We start from the raw sequence: 25,901 nt of genomic DNA on the forward strand, positions 1-25,901 counted from the left end.
AAAAAATTTGAGAGACTTAAGCTTGTTTTATATATATATATATATATATATATATATATATATATATATATATATATATATATATATATATATATTATGAATGTGACATATTTTTTATAAAAACAATTTTAGAAAAATTTAATTGTTAATATATTACCTTTTTTGTTTTAGTCCAATTTAAATATTTTTTATTATTTTTGAAAAGAAAATATTTTAAGAAATTTAATAATATATGATGAGAAATACTACTGAATAAATTATAAAAAAACTAATTAAAACACAATATAAAAACATCTTTAGTAAAAAATGAATTAGGTATTTTTATTTGAGTAATCTCTATATTTAAAATAGTTCTTAAAATTTTTAACTTGCATTAAATAAATTTTTTATTTTTTAAAATAACCAATTAGAGATCTCACTTTCAGAAATTAAATTTTTATTGGTCCAAAAATCACCACTGTTAAATACCAAATTCACAGTTTGATATACATTGATATGGACACACAATAATTTCAACTTAAATTAGTATTTAAAATTTAATTAAAACATCTAAATTAATTCATTCACACTTATAATATAAACAAAATAGATAATATATACAAAATGTTAATAATAATATAAACAAAAAATTCATAATAATTACAAAATGTTAATAATTCGTAAGATAATGTTAACAAAATAGATAACATGAATAGTTTTTTGTTAGCGATTTCAAATTTCAAAATTATTAATTTATTATATATAATTTTTAAAATTATATATTAATTTACAAAAATATTATTTGTATATAAAAAAATTAGTCATCATAAATTTATATATAAATATATATGTATTTTAAATTATTTTTAATGTATATTTTATATTTTAATTTATATTCTATTTTAGTAGCTAATTTTAATAGTTAATTTTGATATACATTTAGCATAATTAATTGATTAATTAAATATTGATTATTTAAAGTTAACTAGTTTTTTCGAATTAATTTAGAGACGAATTTAGTAAAATAAAAATATTATGACTGAATTCAGATATAACTAAATCTATTTGACTCGGCAGCACATATAAAATTACAGAAGTTAACACATATACAGAATTATGGATCATCAAGATATATACATTACAAGAACAATGTTTATGTATGTTCAATTACAATTAATGAGTTTTTTTTTACTTCTCATAAACAATAGAATCTAATCAACTATGACTTTTATACCGAAACCTAACATTGAAATAATTGAGCAAATGACAGCAAGAAATAATATTGTTATCGGTTGGAATTGGAAAGCTATTCTGTTGGGAATAATTATGAGTTTTAATAACGAGTACTTTTAAAGACACTTAGAAAAATTAAAATAATTTGAAGTTTAGAATACATTATATACATCAAACTATTTTTAAAAAATTATAGAAAATAGTTAGCTAGGAAATCCTTATATTATATATTTTAAAAAAATAAACTTTAATAAGTGGCCTTAAAATGTTCAATGAGAGTTCATGTAGTTGGGGAATTAGACTCAGAAGTATTTAAGATTTGGCCAAAAATGTCAGGACAAGATTCCCAATTTCCAATTTCCCTAGCTTCCCAATATCCACCATTATAACTATAACTTTCACTTCCATTTTCCTTAACAAACCACTTTGGTTTCCAACCCCTCTCTTGCAACTTCCTTGCCTGCCAATTATGATGAAATAATAATGTTTTTCATCAATTTAATAATAATAATAATAATAATATATGTTACCAATTTTGTAATATTTATCATTTAAAAAAAACTAATTATTATACTTATTTTTATAATTTTACTAAATTTTTAATTAAATTCTTACCGTTTAAAAAATAAAAAATTTTCAATTAAATTCTTATTAACTGTATTTTATTAAAAATTAATAAAATATTTGTTTCTGTAAAATAAATTATAAAATATTTTAAAAGAAAATATTTTGTACCTCTCTCTGTCTTTGTTCCAGCCGCAACTTCTCAGAATTGGCCATGTCATGCTCTCCATTTTCTAAATACCTTTGATCTGGTCTTAGTCTTGAATCTGTTGGTGGCAACTTTTCCTGTGTGTTATTAACTCAAAAAGTCAACACTAAACATCCCACATCTTTTAGAAGATTAATCCTCTTATTTTCATTACCATGTTTCAACTTCCTTTTAGGTAGAAATAAAATATTAAAAATAGAAAACATAAATTAAACTGAAAATAAAAATGAAAGTGAATTTGTGACGTTCAAATTCTAGAAGACCAACCTGGAGTCGAGGTGTGATTTCATTAAGTGTAATGGCAAATTGTGTAAGGTTATATTTTGTTTGGTGTTCAGGTGGTGGGTTGGTTTTCCAAATGAGAATGGGTTTAGAAGAATTAGAGCCTTTCCCTCCTTTCTTCTTATTATTAGAATTCCCTCCAATAACATAGACCAAGCTCTCATCCCATTTTCCAAATATATTTGCCATTGTTTCTCCATATTTATCTTCTATTACGCCTTGCACCTGCAACACAACTTAAATTACAATGCATTAACTTACATATAAGGAGAAAGTTCAAGAGCCAACAGAATTTAGTGTTTTTAGTCCGTATTTTTAATTATCAGTCTAATTCTTTTAATTCAACAATCTAGACTAACTGCTAATAAAAAAATATTAAATCAAATTTAAACAGCAAATAATAAATACCCTAAAATTGGCCTAAAAAAATACCATCAAAAACTGATTAAAATTGGTAAAAACAAAAATGGTTGCCCTTAACTTTTCTGTTTTTTAATTGGATACCACCTCTCTCATTTAGAGTGAAGAAGTGACATCAAATTCAAGTAGAAATGATCACAGCCAATGTGATAAACACTTGATAATCAAAATAGTTAAAAAAAAAAAAATTCCCTCAAATAGTTTCCTAGTAAGATATATATATGAAAGGGCACCTGGTGAGGGTTTTTATCAATGATTGATTGCTCTTTGAATTTAATCTTGCATGAAAAGTCACGGTTTCCCTCTATCCTCATTGTACCATAATGATCACAATAGAGTTTTCCTAGAATAAGGTTGTAAATTGATGTTGTCACCTGATGATATATACTAACAAGATGTTAGTTATAATTAATTAATAAGCTAATAATAATAATTAAGAATATATGACATAATTAAAACTTGATATACCTTGCTCCATTGAAAGATTTCTCCATCATCAAATTCCAAAGTCAAAATACCAATAGGATCAAGCTGAATGGATCTTCCCCAGAATTTGCTTTTTAAGGTGCTGTCACCCCAAAATTTCCAGCCATTGCCATCACAATGGCATGCAACAGTCATGGGGTGATGACTGACCTATCTCAACAACAACATCGTAAGTACTTCAATAATAAAACATATGTATTATTTAATAAAAGAAAATATATAAGGCAAATGTTAATGCGATCTAGAAAAAATATGAAGTAGAACACTTATTAAACTCTAAAACACAAAATTTTATATCTTAAATTTAAAATTTTAAATTCTAAATTATAAATCTTAAATCCTAAAATTATGAATCTTAAATACTAAATCTTAAATTCTAAACTTAAATACTAAATTTTATATTTTAAATTTAAACTATTAATATAAAATATAATACATAAAAGACTAAAATTTATTTAATTGTAAAGAAATACAGTCACTCGTTCCTTGATAAAGATTGATTATTTAAGGATAAATCATATATCAATACTAAATAACAAGTAATACAGAATATTTTTTTTAATTGAATTTTTCTTAAAAAAAAAGAAACAGAATTATATACGAAAAATGTTAGAGAATTATCAAAATTTATTATTTTTAGTCATTAATTAGCCAATGTTTAAAAATATAAGATAAAATATGTTATTAAATTATTAGACTGAAAAAATTGAGTTGATGACTAAGTGATTATCAAAAAAATATATTCTGATAATTCCCTAACGTTTTTTTTTATATTTTGTTCCTCGATAAGAATTGTTTAAGGATAAATTATATATCAATACTAAATAATAATAAGTAATACAGATAATATCTTTTTCCTTGAATTGAATTTTTCTTAGAAAGAAAAAGAAATAGAATGATATGCATTTATATACCTTCTCAGAGATAAAGCGAAAGCCTTTGTCTGGAAAATCAGCCTCATAAGTCTCACCCAACAATGGATTAAAAGGTTTGCAACTTCTACCACTGGTGCTTGCATACCCTGAAACTGCAAATGCTGCTACATGTAGTGCCCTCATCAAACTATCACCCTGCACTTACAATCAAAATTATATAATTTAGTTTTATTTATTTTTAATAGCTTTGCATAGTGAAATCCTATATTTTATTTTTTAACAACATTTGAGTTAGTTCTTTTTTTTTTATAAGTTATACATGTTAATTTTTCTAGACGGCTATATTTCTGTGTAAAATACGATTAGTGATAAAAATGAATATAAAATATATATATAAAAAAGAAAGATATACAAAAAAAAATTGTAATAAGTATAGATAACTAATTTTTAATTAATTAAATATTAGTTGATTTTTTATTATAAAATTATTTTTTAAACTTTTTTTCAATTTAAAGTTTATGATTAGAATTTAAGATTTAAAATTTAAAATAAAAAAATAATTGATACATTGAAAAAAAAAATTGACTTCTTAATTAATCTAAAATGTTGTACATTCACTTCCATTAATATTTGCTCAATAATACACGTAATATCTTTAGAAAAAATCAATATAACATGTACAAATAAAATGATTGCAATAAATTTTACTAAACTTTTGAAGAGATTAATTAGTATAATTTGCTTTTTCCATTACTGCCTTAATCAATTTTAGAGTTTGTTTGGATAAGTTTTTAAGAAATTTTTTTTCAAAAGATCTTATAAAAAATAAAAATAATTTTATGTTTAGATATCTCATGTAAAAAGATATTTTTATTTATTAATTATATTTGGATATAATCATATAAAAATATTTTTTTATTTATTTATTATGTGACAAATATTTTTTTAAAAAAAATCTTAAAAAAAATTAAATTGTAGCTTCTCAAAAAAAATTTTATTTCTTCTACTAAAAATTTACCAAACACTCTAAAAAATAATAAAAAATCTTTTTTCATTGAAATTTTTTTTTTATCAACTTATGCCGCACAAACAAACACTTAATCAATGATTACATCATATGAAACATTGATGCAAATATATATAGGAACTAACCATTTTACCCCATTCAGATGCTCGGTCTAGAAGGTAAGAGTACTCCATATCTTCACAACACTTTTGCAATGATGAGAGTGGTTCATTGAAGTAAACAGGAAGACACACTTTTGTAAGATCTTTTCCTATGTTTTCTTTTATTATTGACCATAGACTCACTCCACTTTCCTTCTCAACTGGTTCTGGCAACTTTGTTCTCCTCTTCACTTGTGGATACTTGAACAATCCAACACAACTAAGTCTTCTTGAAGATTTTTCACTTTCATTTGGAGTATTTTCATCATAGTCCTCATCCTGTTCTTCTTCTTCAGAGTCATGGCTTATAGAAAGAAAATCTTGTGTGTCAAAGAATGCATCATTATGTTCATCATCAAATTGATCTTCATGTCTATCATGCTCATCTGAAGAATCACTCACACTTCCATCTGTACCACAGGATAATGAAAAATAAAATAATATGTAATTAATGTAAATAATACTCTTAGATCAATTATGATATGTGAATATAAAAAACCAATCACCAAATCAGTCATCCGTGTAAAATAGATGTTAAAATATAAAATATCAGTTAAATAACACATGTATTTATACAAAAAATATATAATAACTAACTTAATAACTGAATTTCTGTGTATACATAATATTTTTTTTTAATTTGTCTTCTTAATTGTTAAACAAGAAAAAATATAATTATTTTCACTACTTTGAAATATGTGTAATATTATTTTCTTTATTTCTTTGTTCTAGGATAAAGATATCTATTGTTAAATACTGTGATTAATATTTATTGACTTGTAAGTACCTCATTGGTTTCTTTCTTTTAAAATTAGAAAAAAAATGGTTAAGAAGAAGACATTAAACCAATTATCAGAGTATAATTATTTACCACTATATTTTTCATGAGAAGAATGATAGGAGGGATCATTATCCTTTGATTTTATGTCGTCAACAAGTGTGTTCTCCAGGTCAACCTTCTCTGTCTAGAAGATAGAAGAAAATTCAACAATAGGAAAAATAAAAAACAATATTTAAATTATATATTATAAAGAACCAATGCTCAAAACAGCAGCAGTAATGCCACATGCATAAAATATAGAGAAAAATTATGATTCTACAATAGCTACAAATAACTAACGTTTTATAGTTAAAACTTCAATTTATATATTAAAACTGAATTGTGTTATTCATATTCGCTTTTATTTCACACATAAGTGGACATACATGCTTATAAAATGTGAGATATATTTTTATATATAAATCTCACGTTCTATTTGAAAAATATATCTTATTATAAGCATGAATATATAATATGAAAACTCAGATGCAGTCCACTTCAGATGAAGTTGATAGCTGAGAGTCGTTGGATAAAAATTTAGTCAAATCAGTCAAATCATCTAACGATTTTCAGTTATTAATTTCACGTGAAACCGACTATACCTGAGTTTTCATCATATAATAGATCTTATATATAAAAATTTACAAGGTACCACAAATTTTTTTCCTTTTAAAATATATAAAAAAAAAATTGAAATCTTAAATGATAAATGAGAAATATGCATAATACCTCAAGATGGCGGAGTGTGTCCATTAGCATCAACTGCTTATGTTTGAGAGCAACAATTTGCTTCCGCAAGTATAAGACCTCTGCTCCCATAATATCCTCGCAGTCTCGAATGGCAGCTTCGCTGACGCCTTCCTGAAGAAGGCGTTGGCGAAGCTTGCTAGTAGAGTCAGCGACGGAGGCAACAGGGGCCATGATCTCTTTGTTGGAGAGACGAGGGTACATTTCCTTAACGGCCATAATGGCTTGCACCCAAACTTCCCGGTCGTCCCTGCTCTCAGCCCTAAGGTGCAGCCTCTTCTTGGTTCCGGTGCTTATTGAGAACCTCCTCTCGTCATTCTTGTTCTCTTTTACCGAACACACCTACACCCACCTCAATAATTCAATCTTATATTCTATGCAACCTAATAAGCATACCCATATATGATCCTCACCCATTCACCATTATGAAAATCATCATTGAACATGTAATAACAAAAATGTTAGGTTACACTAAATATCATTTATTAAATTAGTCGTTATATATTTATATATATTTTATATAAATACGTGATTAATTTTATGACTGGTTTTTAGTATGTATTTAACATAATTGATATAATAAATCACCATATTATGATATGATAAAATGAAGCTATAGAATTTAAGTCAATAGAAAAAATCTAGAAATAATGATACTCAGTAAATGACTAAATTCGTTTTTAAATGATCACATTTTTAAAATTTATCATGAAAATTTTTTTAATCAAATTTTCTTTTCAATTTTAAGTTAATTAAGTTGGTCATTCTGTCGTATCTTTTGTTGACGGCGTTAAAGTTTGCTGATAAGATACAAGTGACATTACAGTTCACACCATCTAAGATTTTTAATTGACTATTAATATGATAATAAATTTATAAAATTAGATCAAATTAAAATCTAACTAGAAAAAAATTTTGAGACATTGAAATCTTTTAATTTAGAATTAATTTGATCTAACTTAATAAATTTATCATATTAATTGTTAATTAGAATTGTGCATTGTGGTACCATTTTACATGCTATTTTAGCAAGTTTTGATGCCATTAGCAATGAAAGTGACGAAAGAATTAATATGATTAAATAAAAATTTTGAAGGATAAATTTGATTAAAAGTATTTTTAAAAAATAATTTAAAAAATAAATTATCTTTTAAAAATTAGATTGACTATTTACTCTAATGATATTCTATTAAAATTTAAATAAATATTTTTTGTAGATAATTAATTAATGTCCCGCGTTAAAAAAAATGGTAGGCTTCAAAGGAAACGACATTTTATAAACTTAGGACCCAAGAAAATTGGGGGTGTTTATAAGGGCATCTACATTAATTTAATTAACCTTTTATTTCTTATGTGATACTTATTTAAAAGGTATAAAAAAATATATTTTTTATACATTTTTTGTGTGTCTCTATGTAAATAGTACATTTAAAGCAGTTATGGTTTATTAAGCCATATTTTACTAATAATTTGGAAATTTTAACTTGTAAATTAGAAATTTATTTATTTTTCATGATTAATATCAACATAGTAACGATACTCAAATTAAACATGTCTCTAAATTACGTGTTAAGATTTAAAAAATTTAATAAGGTTACGTTTTCATAATGTTTGCTAAGTACACTATTTATAAGAAAATAAATTTTTGAGTGAATATTATAAATAATACTGAATAACAATTTTTCGATCAACATGTAAAATATAATGATGTATACAATGCATGCTCCTCATCAATTTTTGTGCAAATTCCATACAGCATAGCATAGGTATAAATTAGACTAACTTATATGTACAGAAACTAATAAAAAATAAATAAAAAAAAATATATGTTCGTGGAGCTTAGTTCAGACAAGGGACATGGCCCCAAATTTTTTATAAAAAAATTAGTAGTACTTTTTTAAAAGATAAAAAATAGTTCAATTGGTTTAAATACTTTACTATGACTTAAAGTACTCAATAAGTTCAATAAACAACACTCTCTCTACTTTAAGTTCAAATATAAAAAATTAGATATTTTTTATTTATTTAATTTAATATTTTTTATATTTTATTATTTATTTAATTTAATTATTTATATGATAAAAAATAATAAAATTTTAATAAATATTAATATATTATATTTGTATAAATTGATAAAAAAATTCAATAAATATTATAAATTTTAATATTTGTCCTTCTAACTTCTTCTTTAAATATTCTACAGAATATATATTCAAATTTTTATATAAAATAATAATGAAAAATTAAAGAATTGATGCATTTTTAAAAGGAAGGCTAATATTTAAGAAGGAGAACATATAATTTTTACAATATCAACATCTGTAGATAGTTCTTCTACTTTAATGAATCACAAAAAAAAGTGAGATACAACCTTCAAAAATTGATAACTTTGACTTTAATTTTTTGGAACGAGATCCTGAAAAATGGCTTTAAATTTGACAATATCATCCAAACTAGAGAGATGAGATTAGACGAACTTATCTTAAATAGAATCCATATCAAAAGCATTTTGATAATTATTTTCTATTTGCCTCCCAAAATTTTATTTCAAATTCCGCCACTGTCTATAATTACGATAATTTCTAATGAATATTTAATTTTGATAAAATGACTAAATAAGGCTCTATTGAATATTGATAATGATAAACAAAATATATTATTTTTTTTTACAATTTATCTTTCTTTAATATCTATCTTTCTGGGCATAATTTAATGCATTTTCTTCAAACTTTGAATAAATTTTTCTAAATTAAAAGAAATGAATAAAATTATACTAAAAGATTCTTTAGGTACCGTTAAATTATTAAAAAAACTGTATTTTATTTTTTTTATTTTTTAGTGTGTCTAATAAATTTTTAATAATAAAAATAATTTTTTATATTATAATTTATATTTTTTCAAAAAAATAAAAAAATATTTTTTACATAATAAATAAACATAAAAATATTTTTATATTTTTACATAAAATATTTAAACATAAAATTATTTTTATTTTTTTTAAAAATTTAAAAGAATAACTCAAAAAAATCATTTTTTAAAAATTTACCATAACAAATCCTAAAATTGTTGGTATGATTTTCCACAATTGCACCTCAAATCTAACACCGGTAAAAAAAAAAAAAAAAAAAACAGAACAAAAAATAAATAAATAAAAAATAATGTGAAATTACCATAAGATGCATTTCGCTGACAGGTTTACGGTGGCGCGAAGGGCAATGTCGGTGGGTGTTGATGCGGCGGAGGGAATCCACTCCGATGACCTTGGAATCATTCTCCAATTCACCGTTCAACACCAGCTTATCGTTTCCATGAATCTTATAATACGACAAAACGCCGTCGTGTAGCTCGAACCACCGCGGCCGCCACCCTCTCCCGTAGTTCACCCACTTGTGCAGTATTCCTGAAATCCCGTTCCCAACGACGTCGTTTAGCACCACCTCGCGCGCCATACTGTTTTGGCGCGGAAATCTCGCGGAAGCGGAGATTGATCGCTTCACGTGGCGGCCTAAGGCCGGTGAGGGTGACGACGAAGAGGAAGATCCCACCGCCGAGAGCGATCGGAAGGTGAGGCGGGGTCGCGACGGCGCCGATGACTGTTCGGCGGCGTTTTCATTGTGGCTGCGGGACGATTGCATTGATAAATTAAAATAATGCGTAGCTTTGATTAATTTTTTGGAGAATGGGAATGAATTTAGAGAGTAATCAACTAATAATAATAATAATAATAATAAGAAATTGAAGAAAAGAAAAGAAAGCTAATTAAGAGAGAATTGGGGAGAGCGTTGTTATTGTTAAAGCACAAAAACCATGCAATGGAGATAGTGATGGCTCTTAGTGAATTTCGCCTCCATCTTTAATTAATTGAATAATAATAGCTATTCACATGAAAATGAAAATTAAGACATAAATCTTTATATTAAATAAGAGAAGTGCTAGACAACTAATAAATTTTGTGATTTATAGGCATGTAGTTATTAATTAATTATCATTAGTTATTTTAATGGTGTAAGATTAAATTTAATGGTGTGAAATTATTCACTTTTATTTTATAGTTAAGTGTTAGCTAAATTTTAATAAAAGTGCTGGTCACTTTCTCATTAAGTAATTTACTTAAGCAAAATGAATAATATTTTTTTGTCAACGAGTTCAAATAGCATAATCTCCTTATATTCATTTAGAGATCGTGAGTTCGAATCTCACTCTTAATTTTAGAAAAAAAATATTTTTTTACTGCATGTTTGGATTGTATTAAAATAATTTTTTTAATTTAATTTTGATGAAAAATATATTAGAGTTAATATGGTTTATATTTGATAATCTTTATATAAAAATAAATTATAATAAAATGAATGTTGTTTGGATTATATTATTTAAAATTATATTTAGATAAAAATTAAAAAAATCTCAAAATCACATTTTTTAATATTCTTTTGACTATAATTAAAAAAAAGTATTAAATTAATGCTTTTTTAGTCATAATTTTTCAGTATTTTTTAAATATTTTTTATTTAATTTAGTTTTTTTAGTAGGATTAATTTTATAGTATAAGAATTAACAATAATAAACAAAATGCATTTTAATTTAAGAACCCACCAAAAAAATTATGCAAAACCAAAAAAATAATAATTTTGTGAAGAGATGTATTGTTGGAGTCGTCATAGCTGTGTCAGATATATCAAACTGATAAACACACTGAGTTTCAATAATGAATTGATAATAATTTGCTCTGTTTCGCTCTCAAAATAATGTTTGCCCTTAAAGCTTTGAAATTTAGATTCTGTTCTTACCAGACGCGGATCTAACGGGGCTGACATTTTTGAACCTTAGCTTCTACTACAATATTAGGTGGAAATTTCTATATAATTATTTTTATGTGGAGGTAATAGTTAAAAAATATTAAATAATAATTTAATTAAATTTATTAAATTATTTAATAATTTTTAATTATTAATTTTATATAAAAACAATTTACAAAGTGTTTATCATAAATGTATAAAGCTTTAATGATAAATCTATTTTAATGTATTGATAGCTTGTGGCTGGTGCCAATTGCAATCTTCTGCTCCAAACTTCATATCTCTTTATATATATCTCTTAAATTTTTGCCATGTTTAGAATATTTTGTTTTTATGCTTTTGGGTTGGCATTTTTAAAGACCAACATAACTACTTATATGACAAACGATTGTAACATTGTGTTGTGGCGTATTTTTATGGGCAGCCAACTTAAGCGCCAACATTAATTATTTACCCGTGTTTGAAAATAATTTAAAATTTAATTTTCATAAAAATTGAATTGAATTTCAGTAGTAGAAATTAAGTTCAGATTGCACGGCTACAACAATTTTCATATTATTAATCCTAACGGAATTGTAAGAGGTGTAGCTCTGACATGGAAGGATTGCGCTGATATTCGTGTTCTTAGTGCTAATGAGTTTTTTATTGCTTTCTCAGTGAATGATGAGAGTAGAAAGGAGGTGTGGGAGTTACTGGTATGCATTTAAGTTGTTTGAACAGCAGTAAAGCATCTCAGTTTGCAGATATTTTAACAACAATCCAGCAATTTTAAAGTAAAGTGATAGTTATAGGAAATTTTAATGTCATTACGTTTTAATTTGAAAAAGAGGATAGTGGGTTAAAATTATCCACAACAATTTTATATTTTAATAATTTTATTAATAATAACGAACTGGTAGATATTTAAATAAATGGCTGGCCTTTCATTTGGTCAAATAGAAAACAAGGGGCTGATTTAGTTAAGTAGAGGTTGGATTGAGTTTTAGTTGAATTACACTGGAAGACACTTTATAAGACAGCAATGATTCTAAAGCTATTGAAATCTGGATCTGACCATGCACCCATACGCTTGGATACAAATCCGCAAATATAGAGAACTAACAGGAGATTTAAATTCTAGGAACGATGGTGTGAAGAAGTGGAGGTTAGGAGGATTGTGAGTGAGGTTTGGAACATGAAAGTTGTGGGATCAGCTATGTTTTCTTTGGCTCATAAACTTAGAGAATGTCGACATAGGTTGGTTCATTGACAGATTCACAATAAAATCCTCGAAGAAAGAGATTGATGAGCTCCAAGCAGCCCTTGACGAAAGGAGAGCTTCCAGTGTTCATGGAGAAGAAAAAATTACTAGATTAGAGAAAAAAATTGGAAAGGACATGTCTTAAAGATGAGTGGTACTGGAAAAAAAATTAAGGAGTAAATGATTGAGAAAAAAGGATCAAAAATACAAAATTTTTCCATAAAAAATTTCAGTCTAGAGTGAGAAAGAATAGAATTTAGAGACTAGTTGGTAACAATAAAGTAGCTTGTCCAAAAGAGATTTGCTAAAGTGGCTGAGGAGTATTTTTGTGATATATTCTCCTCCACTTGTCATGCTAATCCCAACCAATTCCTAGAGGAGCTCGAGCCTAAGATTACAGCTAAGATGAACTAAAAGTTAGAAAGACCAGTGTCTATAGAGGAGGTTAAGAGAGCTACATTCAGTGTGCATGCTCAAAGTGCCCCATGGGAGGATGGTTCCACTTATTTTTTTTTTATTTTTTTTGGAAAATTGTTGGTGGGGATATATTTAGAGCAATTCGGAGTTTCTTTCATAGTGGTCATATACTCAGGAACTTCAATCACACCTAGATTTATCTCATACCAAAAATCTAAACATAAATAACATGACTCAAGTAAGACTTATTAGTTTGTCTTCAGTTATTTATAAGATTATTTTAAAAGTTATGGTGCATAGATTACAAGAAATAATGAATAAGATTATTAGTACAAATCAAAGTGCCTTCTTTAAAAGGCGCCTTATTTCTGATAACATTTTTATTGCACATGAATGTATATACTATTTGAAATGCAAGAAGAGAGGCCTTGAGTTTGAAATGGCTATAAAGCTTGACATGAGTAAAGCATATGATAGAGTTGAATGATACTTCCTGTGGTATATTATGGAGAAAAGTGGTTTCGGTTCAAAGTGGATTAACTGGATCAATGAATTGGTGACTACTGTTTCATACTTTGTTATTGTGGAAGGTCAATAGTTTGGTTTTTTCAGGCCAAATAGGAGTATACATCAAGGTGATCCCTTATTTTCCTATCCTTTTTTTATTCTGTACTGAAGGTTTATTCTTTTTGCTACACAAGGTAGAGCAAAACAGACTCATTGAAAGGATTCAGGTTAATCGACGATATCCGACTATTAATCACCTCTTATTCGCAGATGACTCCATTCTTTTCTGCAGGGGCTCAACTAAAACTAGTCAAAGCATTATAGACCTTTTGGCAAATTATGAAAGTTTTAGTGGTCAGACGGTTAATTTGGGGAAGTCAGTTGTAACACCCTATCACACAGAGCATATATACATATACACATGAGAATCTCAAAAAGACACAAAATACTGTTTACAGAATTTGTTTTTCCAAATTATCCTCTAAGAGGGATAAAACATAGTATACATATATAGTGGAGATATAAGAGTATCTAAATATACATCAAAACCAAAATAGAGTCTCAAAAACACAAAAGTTCTTCGCTTTCAGAAGCTCCCAGTATGCCTCTGCGAGGTGCTTCATGTCCTGCATTTGAAAACCACAAAATATGTATGGAATGAGAATCGAAATTCTCAATATGATAACAGTGCCAACATAACTAACATATAAGATCTCGAGAAAACCAGAGGCGATCCTAGAACTTCCGACATTTGATTCAATCTTATAAAACACAACTAAACTAAAAATTTAGGCGACTAACTAAGGATCTTCTTTCTAATTCAACACTCCTCTTTCCAACTACTCCGAACCTTCCAGCCGCCATTGGAATTATTTGTTTTAAAACACATATATTACATATAAAGAAATTACAATTAGAATACAAATACAGCAGATAAACAGGTAGCAAGTAGTTTATATGATCAGTTAGGTATTCCAAACAAAGCACTCCAAACAAACACATAGATGCATATGATATATGTTTGTCTTATGGTTGATGAGTCTCATCTGTCGGTTATATAGCCAACCCGACAAGTCCTGGTAGCTAACCATTGGACTGTCCCTCTGTTGTGCATTTCCAAATCTCAAATCGTACTCATTCATAATCATATAACACACACATGTGTATATCCACGGGGGAGTGCTCATTCGGAAAGGTATAAGTGTCCAACCACACTTACGACATAGAATCAGCAGAGTATCGAGTCTCAACATGGAGCACGTGGTGGCAAGCCACTACTTCCACCCAGAAAAACTCATATATCAGATATCAGTATAGCAACAAATCACATAATCATTCAAATTCATATAGTCATTACTAGCCATGATTCATTATCAATATAGCCATCAGGCTCATTACATAGACAGCACTTTAGCCATTATCACTATTCACTTTACCTCTTTCTTTTTCAATAAGATACTTCCTTCCATAATCATACTACACTCCATTACCCAAAGACCAACTATCAAGTTTTAAACAAGTGTTACAAGGGTTTTGAAAGTTAAAGGAATAGTTTAAAAAGTAAAAATTCATGTTTCTGAAAAACAGGGGTTCGCGTATGCAGCACCTTGCTCGCATATGCAGGAACGATACTCTGGACACTCTCGCATATGTGTCATTGGTCCTCGTATGCAAGACCTTCAAACCGAGAGCTTTGCCCGCGTCGCGTGTCATATGGCCGCGTATGCAACCGTGAAAATTTTCCACTTCCGCGTACCCGCCACACTGCCGTGTACGCGGGCTTCTGGGCAGTGCTCAATGACCGCATCGCGTGTGTCCTTACATATGCGTGCATAGCAGAATGTCAAAAAGCTGCTATGTCCAAAACTCCTGTTTTGCATACCAAATTTTGGACGCGCGTAACTTTTTCATTTTAAAATATTTTTTCTCCGTTCTTCAAACGGTGTAAACCTTTCGAACCAAATTTTCATTCCAGACAAGTTTGATAAAATTAAAGGTCCGGAGACCAAGTTATACCCCACCAAAGTTGGCCAAAAATCAACGATTTTATTAAAATGCCAAACCTCAACTTTCAAAACATTTAAATCTAAAACCCCTTTAAAACTTACCAAATTTGCATCAACCAAGTTCAATCATTCCTCAACACCCCTCATTTACTCCATAACACACCAATCCACAATTATAATCACTTCACACAATAATTCATATCCACGACAACATTATACCTAGTTATCAACATATATATATATATATATATATATATATATATATATATATATATATATATATATATATATATATATATATATATATATATATATAGTTACTCAATAATAATAATAATAATAATAATAATAATAATAATAATAATAATAATATTATTATTATTATTATTATTATTATTATTATTATTATTATTATTATTAGAGATTATTTTACAAAAAATTAAAAGCTAAAACCATTTAATATTTTTGTATTTAATATAATCAAAAGATGTCATATATATATATATATATATATATATATATATATATATTTGTATTAAAAAATATGTATTAAAAGAAAATATTTTAATTTTAATTTATATTAAATACATATTTTTTAATACAAACATTTTTTTAAAATAGTACATCTTTCAATTATATTAAATACAAAAATATCAAATTGTTTTAACCTTGAATTTCTTGTAAAATAATCTCTAATAATTTTATTTATTATTATTAATTACATAATAATATTATACCATGATTTTTTGTATTTTCTAGATAAAAATAATGATAAATTTATTCATTAGATTCTTATATATATATAGTCACTCAATAATAATAATAATAATAATAATAATAATAATAATAATAATAATAATAATAATAATAATAATAATAATAAAATTATTAGAGATTATTTTACAAAAAATTCAAGGTTAAAATTATTTGATATTTTTGTATTTAATATAATCAAAAGATGTATTATTTTAAAAAAATATGTTTGTATTAAAAAAATATGTATTTAATATAAATTTAAATTAAAATATTTTCTTTTAGTACATATTTTTTAATACAAACATATATTTTTTTTACATAAGACATCTTTTAATTATATTAAATACAAAAATATCAAATAGTTTTAATCTTAAATTTTTTATAAAATAATCTCTAATAATTTTATTATTATTATTATTATTGAGTGACTATATATATATATAAGAATTTAATGAATAATGTAGTATAATATTATTATACAATTAATAATAATAATTATTTTATTTTATTTTATTTTTAGACGGGGGACTATTATGTCTAACAAAGAAAAATGTTGGAGATTGATTTGTATATTAGTTTTTGTTGGGGACTAAAATGTCCGTTTTTAAAATTTTTGGGGACTGATTTGGGTAATTATACTGCTAAAAAATGAATTCAAGACTTATTTGTCTGTCAGAGTAAAATTTTGGAGATTAATCTATATATTAATTTTTTTGAAAACTAAAATGTCCGATTCTAAAATCCTCGAAAACTAGTGTGGGTGATTACTCTAAAAATAAAAAGCGTAGAAAATACCACGAGAAAAAAAAAAGGGATAAAATCAGTGAACATCAATATTGTTGTTATACTCCAAAATTTTCCAATAAATGTACTTGAAGTGTGACACCATGTTTCCACTAACCATTTTCCAGCGAAAAAGAAGCAAATGACAGATGGCGGTGCCGTTTTCTTCAAACATTCAACCCAACCCAACCTTAGATTCTTTTCTTTTCTAACCGCTTTCAATTTCTATATTATTTAATTAATTTCATTTTTTTATTTCTATATACTTTTTCCATAATTACTATACTACATACCAAATAAATTTGTCCACAAATTTAACCATATACAGAGTTCACCCACTTGAGAATCTCGTCATTATCATCATCATCATCATTTTTCTCATCAAAATTCATATGCCCCAAAAGGTTTAAAGTTTAGAAAATAAGAAAAAGAATAAAACTTTACATTCAATTTGATCTGCTCCTTCTTTTTCTTCTTCCATGACCATTAATTAAATCAAATGCTGCAGCTCTTTAGAACATATCAGTGCTTCTACGCTTTCTTTCTCCTCATCTCTGTAGTTGTGTCTGTGTTCACTGGTACGTATGATTCTCACTCTTATCAAATCAAGTTTATGAAAAATGAAAGGAAAAGAATGAATTTTTTAATGGGTTTTGCTCTTCTTTTTTTTGGTTTTTTAATCTGGGTTGTGTTTGTTGTAAGGTTTTGTTTGGTGGGTGTTTGATTAAGTTAGATCTGAGAGCAAATTAGAATCATGATTTCAGTTTTGGATGTTAAGGCAGTTCATGGTTTTTATGAGCTTAATTATGATTAGTTGGTTAATTGATTACGATACCCATTAATTTTGTTATTGCTTTTGTGGAAAGAAAAGTATGAAGTAATGTGAAATGATTTTAACTTCGTAGTTCAGAGTCTCTTCTGGGTGTTATATGGCTTTGGTCCCTTTTCTTTTGTATGTTATACCTACTTATGCCCCCTTTTGATATGTACGTATTTGATTTTTCCCCCTTTCAATTCAATTTCTTTGTGTTGATGCTGAGATTGATTGTAGTGCTGAATTATTGGGTGATTTCTTTATATATATATATATATATTTCCTATTGCAGGGTAGTTCATGATATGCTGCTCTGACTTTGATTGCTACTATAACATCACTAACATGACAGCATTTTTAACTTGGAACTGAGGCCAGTTTAGTTTAAGGTGATTTTTTCTAACTACGATTCGAATTATGTGTTTGGTGCTGTTTCTGTAAGATTGATTTAGTTAGAATTGATTTTGATGCAAGTGTTGTGATGCTCATGGTAATTCTTTATATTCGGTTTCATTCATTGCATTCCACTGCCCTACCAATATATGAAGACTAACAGTGTAATTTGATTTAAAACTCGGATCTAATGCTTTCTGTGTTTGCCATTTAAAAGTATCATCTTTATTGCGTTTGTCTTCATATACATACTAATGTCTAACCTTCTGCCCTTTTTCGGAAAAACTTTCAGAAGACTATTTCTTTTGGCACATGTTGATAAATCACTAGTTTAGATCTTGAATCTTAGCGTAAGTGCGTAACGGTAATGATTCTGCTTTGTGACATGGAGTAAGGCTACTAAGCAGGACCTCATGCATTGGGCTGCATTTTCGATAAATAACCGAGTTCAAGTTCTGTTGATATTATTCTGTGTTTGGTTCCATTCCTGAATTCTCTTTTAATTTTATTTTTTTACATGCTATTTCATTTTCAGATTATTATATAGAAAAGGATGGCATTGACTGCAGCCGAGCTAGTCCACGCCGCAACAAGCGACAAGCTGACTGAAACTGATTGGACAAAAAATATTGAAATATGCGAATTAGTTGCTCAGGATCCAAGGTATGCACAAAGATTCAATATCCTTATGCAATGATGTTTCTTCAAGATTGATCAGGACCCTAAAAGGCTAAGACATTCAGAAATTAATGTTTGGTTGATACTAATTGCATAACATGATACTGAATCACATAGTTTTATCATATACTTATGTTATTATTATTCATCAATCATAGCTCTTTTTGGTTGCAACTACGAAATATGTTCAATTTTTTCACATACTTGCAATTTAAATTATGCTCATCATTATTCTTAACCCTTCGTTGTCCCATGGGGCTGAGCTTTATTCATCTTTTTATGATAAATGGATCACGAATTCACAATAATCCGAATTGTGTTATTGTAATTACCCATCAGTTTTTTTGAATATGCAGGCATGCTAGAGATGTTGTCAAATCTATCAAAAAGCGTTTGGGTAGCAAACACCACAATACTCAACTTTTTGCTGTCATGGTGAGTATAATGACTTATGAATTTGCTTGTTTATAATCTTTTAATGAAATTACTTGTCACCTATACCCGAGTATAGAGATAATTTTTCTTTACTTTGCTGTGTATTTACACTACTTGCTTTGTGTTCTATGGTTTCCTGCTAACTGATCTTCCATCTAATGATTTTCTAGCTGCTGGAGATGTTGATGAACAATGTTGGAGAGCATATCCATGAGCAGGTTATTGATACCGGAATACTCCCTATTCTTGTGAAAATTGTGAAGAAAAAGGTAAGTTTTCTCCATTGGGTTTTGTTCTTTAGCTATGTTATTCTTCTTTTCGATATCCTTTTCTTATTTCATCTTTTTTCTATGGTGGTGCAGTCAGATTTTCCTGTGAGGGAGCGGATATTTCTCCTACTCGATGCTACACAGACATCCCTTGGTGGTGCTTCCGGAAAGTTTCCGCAGTATTACAATGCATATTATGAGTTGGTGGTGAGTAGAGAGATATACGACCCAGACCCCTTAGATATTCTAGTGCTATAATCTTGATTCATTTGATTCATAGTTTGTGGTCGGGATTCATTCACGGCAGAGTAAAAAGTGATACAATTTCAATTATATGATTTCAAATATATATTGCATATTATTAAATTTAATCAGCAACTGAATCTTTTCTCAGTGCTATCTGCATATGCTCCGTTATGGTCGGATCATATGGTAGTTGCAGTTACATGATTAGCACTTAAAGATGATTGAATGAGTACTTTTTACAAAGTAATATGAATAATGGTTGTGTGTACTAGTTGGTTGAAATGACAGATACTCATACCCCTTAACTAATGGTCTCAGATACAAGTCTTGAATATGGTAAAATCGGCATTGGGAGGTTTTTGTTTCACTGTAGAATTTGGTTTATACTTTTTTCAGAGTGCCGGAGTACAATTTCCTCAAAGGGCTGAAGTGGTCCAATCAAATCATGCTAATTCACAACCGAATGGGACTAATAATGTACCGAACAGGGAGCAGGCCCCAACTAGACCTGAAAGTGTTCCTCCGAAGGATGCCGAGACTGTCCCTGAATCTAGGTGACTTTTTTTTTTTTCCGCCCCCAGTTTTATTGTACTTGTGATTGATATTGTTGACATGATCTCCAAAAACTCTTCTCTAGCTGAAATGTATTTATTCGTTTTTCTTTTCGGTCTAAATTGAAAGTAAGATAGTAGTTTTTCATCAAATGAAATGAATGATAACAGTCGGTTTAAAATTCCATTGATATCATTTCATTGGTAATTTCATTCTTAACATATTTGTTCTTATCTTCAAATCTTTTGCAGCATCATTCAAAAGGCAAGTAATGCATTACAAGTTCTAAAAGAAGTCCTTGATGCAGTTGATGCTCAAAACCCTCAGGTGAGCCCTCGACGCATACTTATAGAACTCTGAACCGTAAAGATTTGAACTTTTAACTGCTGCTGAAAAACAAAAATGTTATTTCTTTTGTAGGCAGCAAGGGATGAATTCACTCTTGACCTTGTCGAACAATGTTCGTTTCAGAAGCAAAGGGTAATGCATCTTGTCATGGCTTCTCGGTAAGGCTCCTTCGAGTCTCTCCACTTTTAGCCTATACATTTTCATGCTCCTTTTAGTTTACAGTCAATTTTGACATTCAACTGGTATCTGCATTGGCATTTCGTAGAGACGAGAGGATAGTTTCTCGGGCGATCGAATTGAATGAGCAGCTTCATAAAGTTCTAGCAAGACATGATGACCTCCTAGCTGGCAGAGTTACAACAACTGCTCCTCCTCGATTTGATCATGAAGACGAAGAAGCGGAGGAGGAAGAGGAGCCCGAACAGTTAGTCCGAAGGTTTCTTGCCATTACTTTGAACTCAAACTGAATACTTTTCAATCTTGATATTTTTTTTTTTGGGTTAACTTCCATAATACTATAATGCCTTGTAGATTACGCAAAGGAAAGGCTTGCGCGAGGCCTGAAGACGAAAAACAAAAAACCGAGATCCCAAGCTTGGGTTTGCTTGGGGAGAGACTCCACCGTCCGCTAATACGGCCACTCTCTTTGGAGCCATCTCGGGAGGCTAATACCCGTTCGCCACCTGCTTCAATGCTGCCGCCTCCACATGCAAAACCAAATGGGGAGGTTCCTCATGTGACAATTCCGCCACCGCCGGCAAAGCACATTGAGAGGGAAAGATTCTTTCAGGAAAATAAGGATGGTTCTAATTTGTCTGGCCACATGAGAGGCCTCTCTTTACACAGTAGAAATGGTAGCAGCTCTCTCAGTGGAAGCTATGATCTTAGTGATTAACCTCTTAAAATAAAAATGAAAAATAAAAAAATAAGTAAGAAAAGAAGAGAGAGAGAGAGAGAGAGAGAGAGAGAGAGAGAGGATATTTTGCTCCATTACCCCCCCCCCCCCCCTTCTCTTTTGGTATGAATTTGAGGTTGAGAATTAAATTTGTGAGAAGTTGGTGATTTTGTGATATAGTTTGGATAGGGCAAGACAAATGCATTTGCTTCAGTTCACTCTTATACTAGGGGGTTTTACTCTCATATTTTTATAAAAATATAGTTATATCAATATTTTATTGTTTAGATGGTATTCTCATTTTATATATATAAGCAAGAAAGAAGCACAATAGTTCATTGATATTAATAATAACCCATGAGGAATAGTGATACTTCTTTAGCCATAAATTCATGTTACATTGGCTTGATCATAATTATACATAGAGAAGTTTCAAGGTGAATCATACATTGTCTAGTTCATTTGAAGGGTAAACATGAAAGGCAACTTAGCTAAAATATGGATAAACGGAGTAAAGCACCTTTGGAGTCATTGTTGACATCCGCTGGGATGCCGTGGTGGTTCGTATGGTGCGGTTGACGGTGAATATGATGAGAACAATGAGCAAGCAAATCTTGCTGAAAATCATGGTTAGGTTTTGAACTAGCTAAGCAAGGAACATGATCAAAGAAACAGATGAACGAAGTATTAATGAAGCATAAGACTATTGGTAGCTCCACTGGGGGGTGCACAATTTACAAGATTTGGACTCATATTTACAAAAATCACCAAGCAACAATATTAACTTTACTTGAACGCTCATCTCATTAGATGCATCACTCTACTTTGAACTATAAGCATTTTGACCATAAATATTAGTAAGTTAACAAGGAAAGGTAACATAGGAGGTAATCAAGCAACCACTATAATTTCTTTGTCCACACCAAAAGAGGCATCACAACAAAAAGATTGGAGAACAAAAGATCCTCCTTATATATAAGAGCATCATTTCCAGTCTGTTAACTACTATTCTTATACATGGCAATTTAGAATGTAATCTAATGTTGTTCTTATACATGGCATCCATTGTGATACAAGTACAAAATTACATCAACAGACCATACATTAGAATGCCTCATTGGTTTAAAGCAGTTCTATTTATAACTATAATACACATAAATAAATAGCTGTTTTTTTCCAGAAATTTTTTTCCTTTTCTTTTTTCTAGTTTTAACCAGTACACAAGAATTTGACTGCTTAACTAATTTGGAATTCTCCACTTGCATGAACCTCTTTGACCCTCTTATCATACTCATCTTCTTCCTCTTCCTCCTCCACTTCTTCCTCTACTTCTTCTTCTACTTCTTCTGCTCCTTCGTTGTCTTCGCCTTCCCAGCCAAAACCTTTGACAGGCCTAGATACTGGAGGCAGGTTTCTCGCCTCTCCCACAATTTTCATTATCTCCTCCACACTCTGAACATGAAAGTTTGGATTGTCTCTCTGGTAATAGATAGCTTGAGCCGGTTCAGTTAGCTCTCTTGGAAGATTTTTTAAAAACCATGGGTGGTTCTTAATTTCCTTTAGTGTGATTCTCTGGAAAACAATATTATCTGGCAGTTAGCTAAAGATAAACAAGCCTTAATTCCAAAATGTAGTTTGTTAAGTTTTCAAGAGTATCTTGTTTTCTTGTTTGATAAAATTCACATTCTAGCTATTATATGTTTCTTCATTTTGAGTGTACAAAATTAATCAACAACAACAAAGTCTTAATCCACAAGGTGACAATCTAAATTGCAATAGCAGCGAAAAAAGTTTAGTTGGTAAAAGTTACTGCATACCCTCAATGGATTTGCAACAAATATACGAGCGAGAAGTTGTCTACAATCCTGAGATATGTGAACATAATCAGGGATTTTGTATTGAACACTCATTATACGCTGCAAAATAGAGTAGAAGATAGCGATAAGAATAATGTGAAAAATATCAAAAGAAACACCTTAAAGTCGTTATCGCAGGGCAGGAAACAAACCTGAATTGTTTTTCTGAAATTCCTCGGATCATCCTGGTCCTCGAATGGATATGCTCCAACCAACATGACATAAAGAGTCACTCCACATGACCACACATCAGCCAACTAAAACAACGTTTAGAAGAGAAAACATTGTAGGAATCACAATCATATCCATGGAATTTTAAACTAGGGATGGTCACAAGAGAAAAGAAATAATACTAGGGATGAGTGAATAAGTTACAGAACAAATTCCACCCTCTCAGCCCCTCCATACAAAATATAAAAGTTTAAAGATGGAAAGGTGAAGATTCAATCCAATGAGAGGAACCCTAGAGAACCAATTCAACGTGGAGCAAATATATTTACCTTGCCATCATACTCTCGCCTAGAAAGAACCTCCGGTGCTATATAAGCTGGTGTTCCAACAGTTGATTTGGGTCGCGAATGCAGCAAAGATGACTATACAATGAAGAATGAACACTCAAAAACTATAATAATAACAATAATAGTAAAATACTTAGTATTATCCAGAATCTTTAAGCTTGATGATATAGTTCCAATACCTTGGAATAACCGAAGTCACAAATTTTTAAGCGAGGTGCTGGACTTCCATCTAAAAGGGTATTTTCTAGCTTCAAATCTCTGTGGCATATTTGCTGCAAAGTGAAAAAGAAAATTGAAATCTTTAGCTCTCACTTCCCAATTTGCTAATTTCTAAATAAGGGAAATGCCGCAAGCCCGCGATTTTCAAAGTACCATATTATGGCAGAAATGGACACCAGAGATCAGCTGCTGAAAGAAATATCTAGCCTGAAACAATCATCGGGAGAAAAGTTAGACATGACAACAAGAATAAGGCAGCAAAATAAAACAGAAAATCATAAGACACAGGGTAACCTCGTCTTCACTGAACCTGCCAGCACTGCATATCCTCTCGAAGAGTTCTCCTCCGGCAGCATACTCCATTACTATAGCTAGATGCGTCGGAGTCAACACAACCTGCAAAATCAAAACACCATTGAAACAAAGATATCAATATTTGTTATGCATAGTGTATTACTATTAATTACTCAACAAAATAGAAGTTATCCATCAGAGTTGAAACAAGTGAAATTCTTTACCTCCTTGAAACGAATTATATTGGGGTGCCTAAGGGACCTGTGGTTGATAATCTCTCTAGCCACGTTCTCATCAATCTGAATTCAAAATTAATAATTAATTTCAAATAAAAACAATAATCCTTTCACTATGATAAATTGTATTCAAATCAACAACAACAACAACAACAACAACAACAACAACAGTTAGTTAGATAATTGGATTGAATTACAAAACTAAACCATCATGGATCAAAAGATCTAACAATTTAGAAGAACTGATTGAATAAAAAAGGGGGGGGGGGGGGAGTGAGAACCTTGCGGCCACGCTCGATGTATTTCATTGCGACGAGCTCCTTTGTGACCTTGTTCCTCATGAGCCTGGCAACACCGAAATTGCCAGCTCCCAAATCCTTCACAGCCTCGTATTTGTCCATAGTGATCACAGTTAACCAACGAAACCCTCAATTGGATCCTCAACAGAGACAGAAACGGAATCGAAATAGAATCAGAGGGTCATTCTGTCCATCAATTCGATCAAAAGGGTACCCAAAGCTGGTCGCTTTTCACTGAATAGAAACTTGTTTCTTAATCTGTTCTGATTTTGTATAAAATTAGGGACAGAAAGAGAGAGAGAAAGAGAATAAGGTTAGAAAAATGGTGGAGAAGAAGAGAGAGGAATGGAATTGGAATCCATAGCCATGGGGATTATTATTAGAAGAAGAAGAAGAAGAGGAAGAAGAAGAAGAAGAATGGAGTGAGTGAAAATGAGTGGGAGTGCAGGTTCGTTATCCTTGTTGGCTTTGTTGTCTCGTTCTCTTTCGCTCTCTCTTTTTCCACCTTTTCTCTTTTGTCTTTTTCTTTTCATTCCTTTCTCATTCTTTTTTTTTTTACTTTT

General features: G+C 29.4%; 3 protein-coding genes across 6 annotated transcripts; 1 reads left to right on the plus strand and 2 right to left on the minus strand.

Moving 5' to 3' along the window:
• Window positions 1-1,076: 1,076 nt before the first annotated feature.
• LOC112708005 (oxysterol-binding protein-related protein 1B) lies at window positions 1,077-10,511 on the minus strand. The gene is made up of 10 exons (XM_025760086.3): window positions 9,952-10,511; window positions 6,764-7,123; window positions 6,086-6,179; window positions 5,200-5,624; window positions 4,087-4,242; window positions 3,155-3,322; window positions 2,920-3,060; window positions 2,252-2,491; window positions 1,948-2,061; window positions 1,077-1,672 (listed from the first exon to the last, which is right to left on the minus strand). The coding sequence occupies exons 1-10, from the start codon at window positions 10,414-10,416 to the stop codon at window positions 1,493-1,495; spliced, it is 2,343 nt and encodes a 780-aa protein (XP_025615871.1). The 5' UTR covers window positions 10,417-10,511; the 3' UTR covers window positions 1,077-1,492.
• A 6,860-nt stretch (window positions 10,512-17,371) lies between these two features.
• Window positions 17,372-22,203, plus strand: LOC112708006 (TOM1-like protein 5). 4 transcript variants are annotated; one of them, XM_025760088.3, is made up of 12 exons: window positions 17,383-17,690; window positions 17,795-17,864; window positions 18,393-18,489; window positions 19,029-19,156; window positions 19,528-19,606; window positions 19,777-19,875; window positions 19,969-20,082; window positions 20,518-20,675; window positions 20,925-21,000; window positions 21,094-21,179; window positions 21,287-21,457; window positions 21,553-22,203. In XM_025760088.3, the coding sequence occupies exons 4-12, from the start codon at window positions 19,047-19,049 to the stop codon at window positions 21,914-21,916; spliced, it is 1,257 nt and encodes a 418-aa protein (XP_025615873.1). In that variant the 5' UTR covers window positions 17,383-17,690; window positions 17,795-17,864; window positions 18,393-18,489; window positions 19,029-19,046; the 3' UTR covers window positions 21,917-22,203. The 4 variants fall into 4 exon arrangements, with proteins under 4 accessions (XP_029144498.1, XP_025615873.1, XP_025615874.1 ...); XM_029288665.2 differs by having other exon boundaries at window positions 17,372-17,864; XM_025760090.3 differs by lacking the exon at window positions 18,393-18,489 and having other exon boundaries at window positions 17,402-17,690.
• A 643-nt stretch (window positions 22,204-22,846) lies between these two features.
• On the minus strand, window positions 22,847-25,901 carry LOC112708007 (serine/threonine-protein kinase SRK2A). The gene is made up of 9 exons (XM_025760091.3): window positions 25,321-25,901; window positions 25,028-25,102; window positions 24,804-24,905; window positions 24,663-24,716; window positions 24,470-24,562; window positions 24,273-24,365; window positions 23,925-24,029; window positions 23,734-23,832; window positions 22,847-23,488 (listed from the first exon to the last, which is right to left on the minus strand). Exons 1-9 carry the CDS (start codon window positions 25,438-25,440, stop codon window positions 23,153-23,155), a joined length of 1,077 nt encoding a protein of 358 aa, XP_025615876.1. The 5' UTR covers window positions 25,441-25,901; the 3' UTR covers window positions 22,847-23,152.

Source organism: Arachis hypogaea, chromosome 8 (genome assembly GCF_003086295.3).
Source record: "Arachis hypogaea cultivar Tifrunner chromosome 8, arahy.Tifrunner.gnm2.J5K5, whole genome shotgun sequence".
Lineage (NCBI taxonomy): Eukaryota > Viridiplantae > Streptophyta > Magnoliopsida > Fabales > Fabaceae > Arachis > Arachis hypogaea.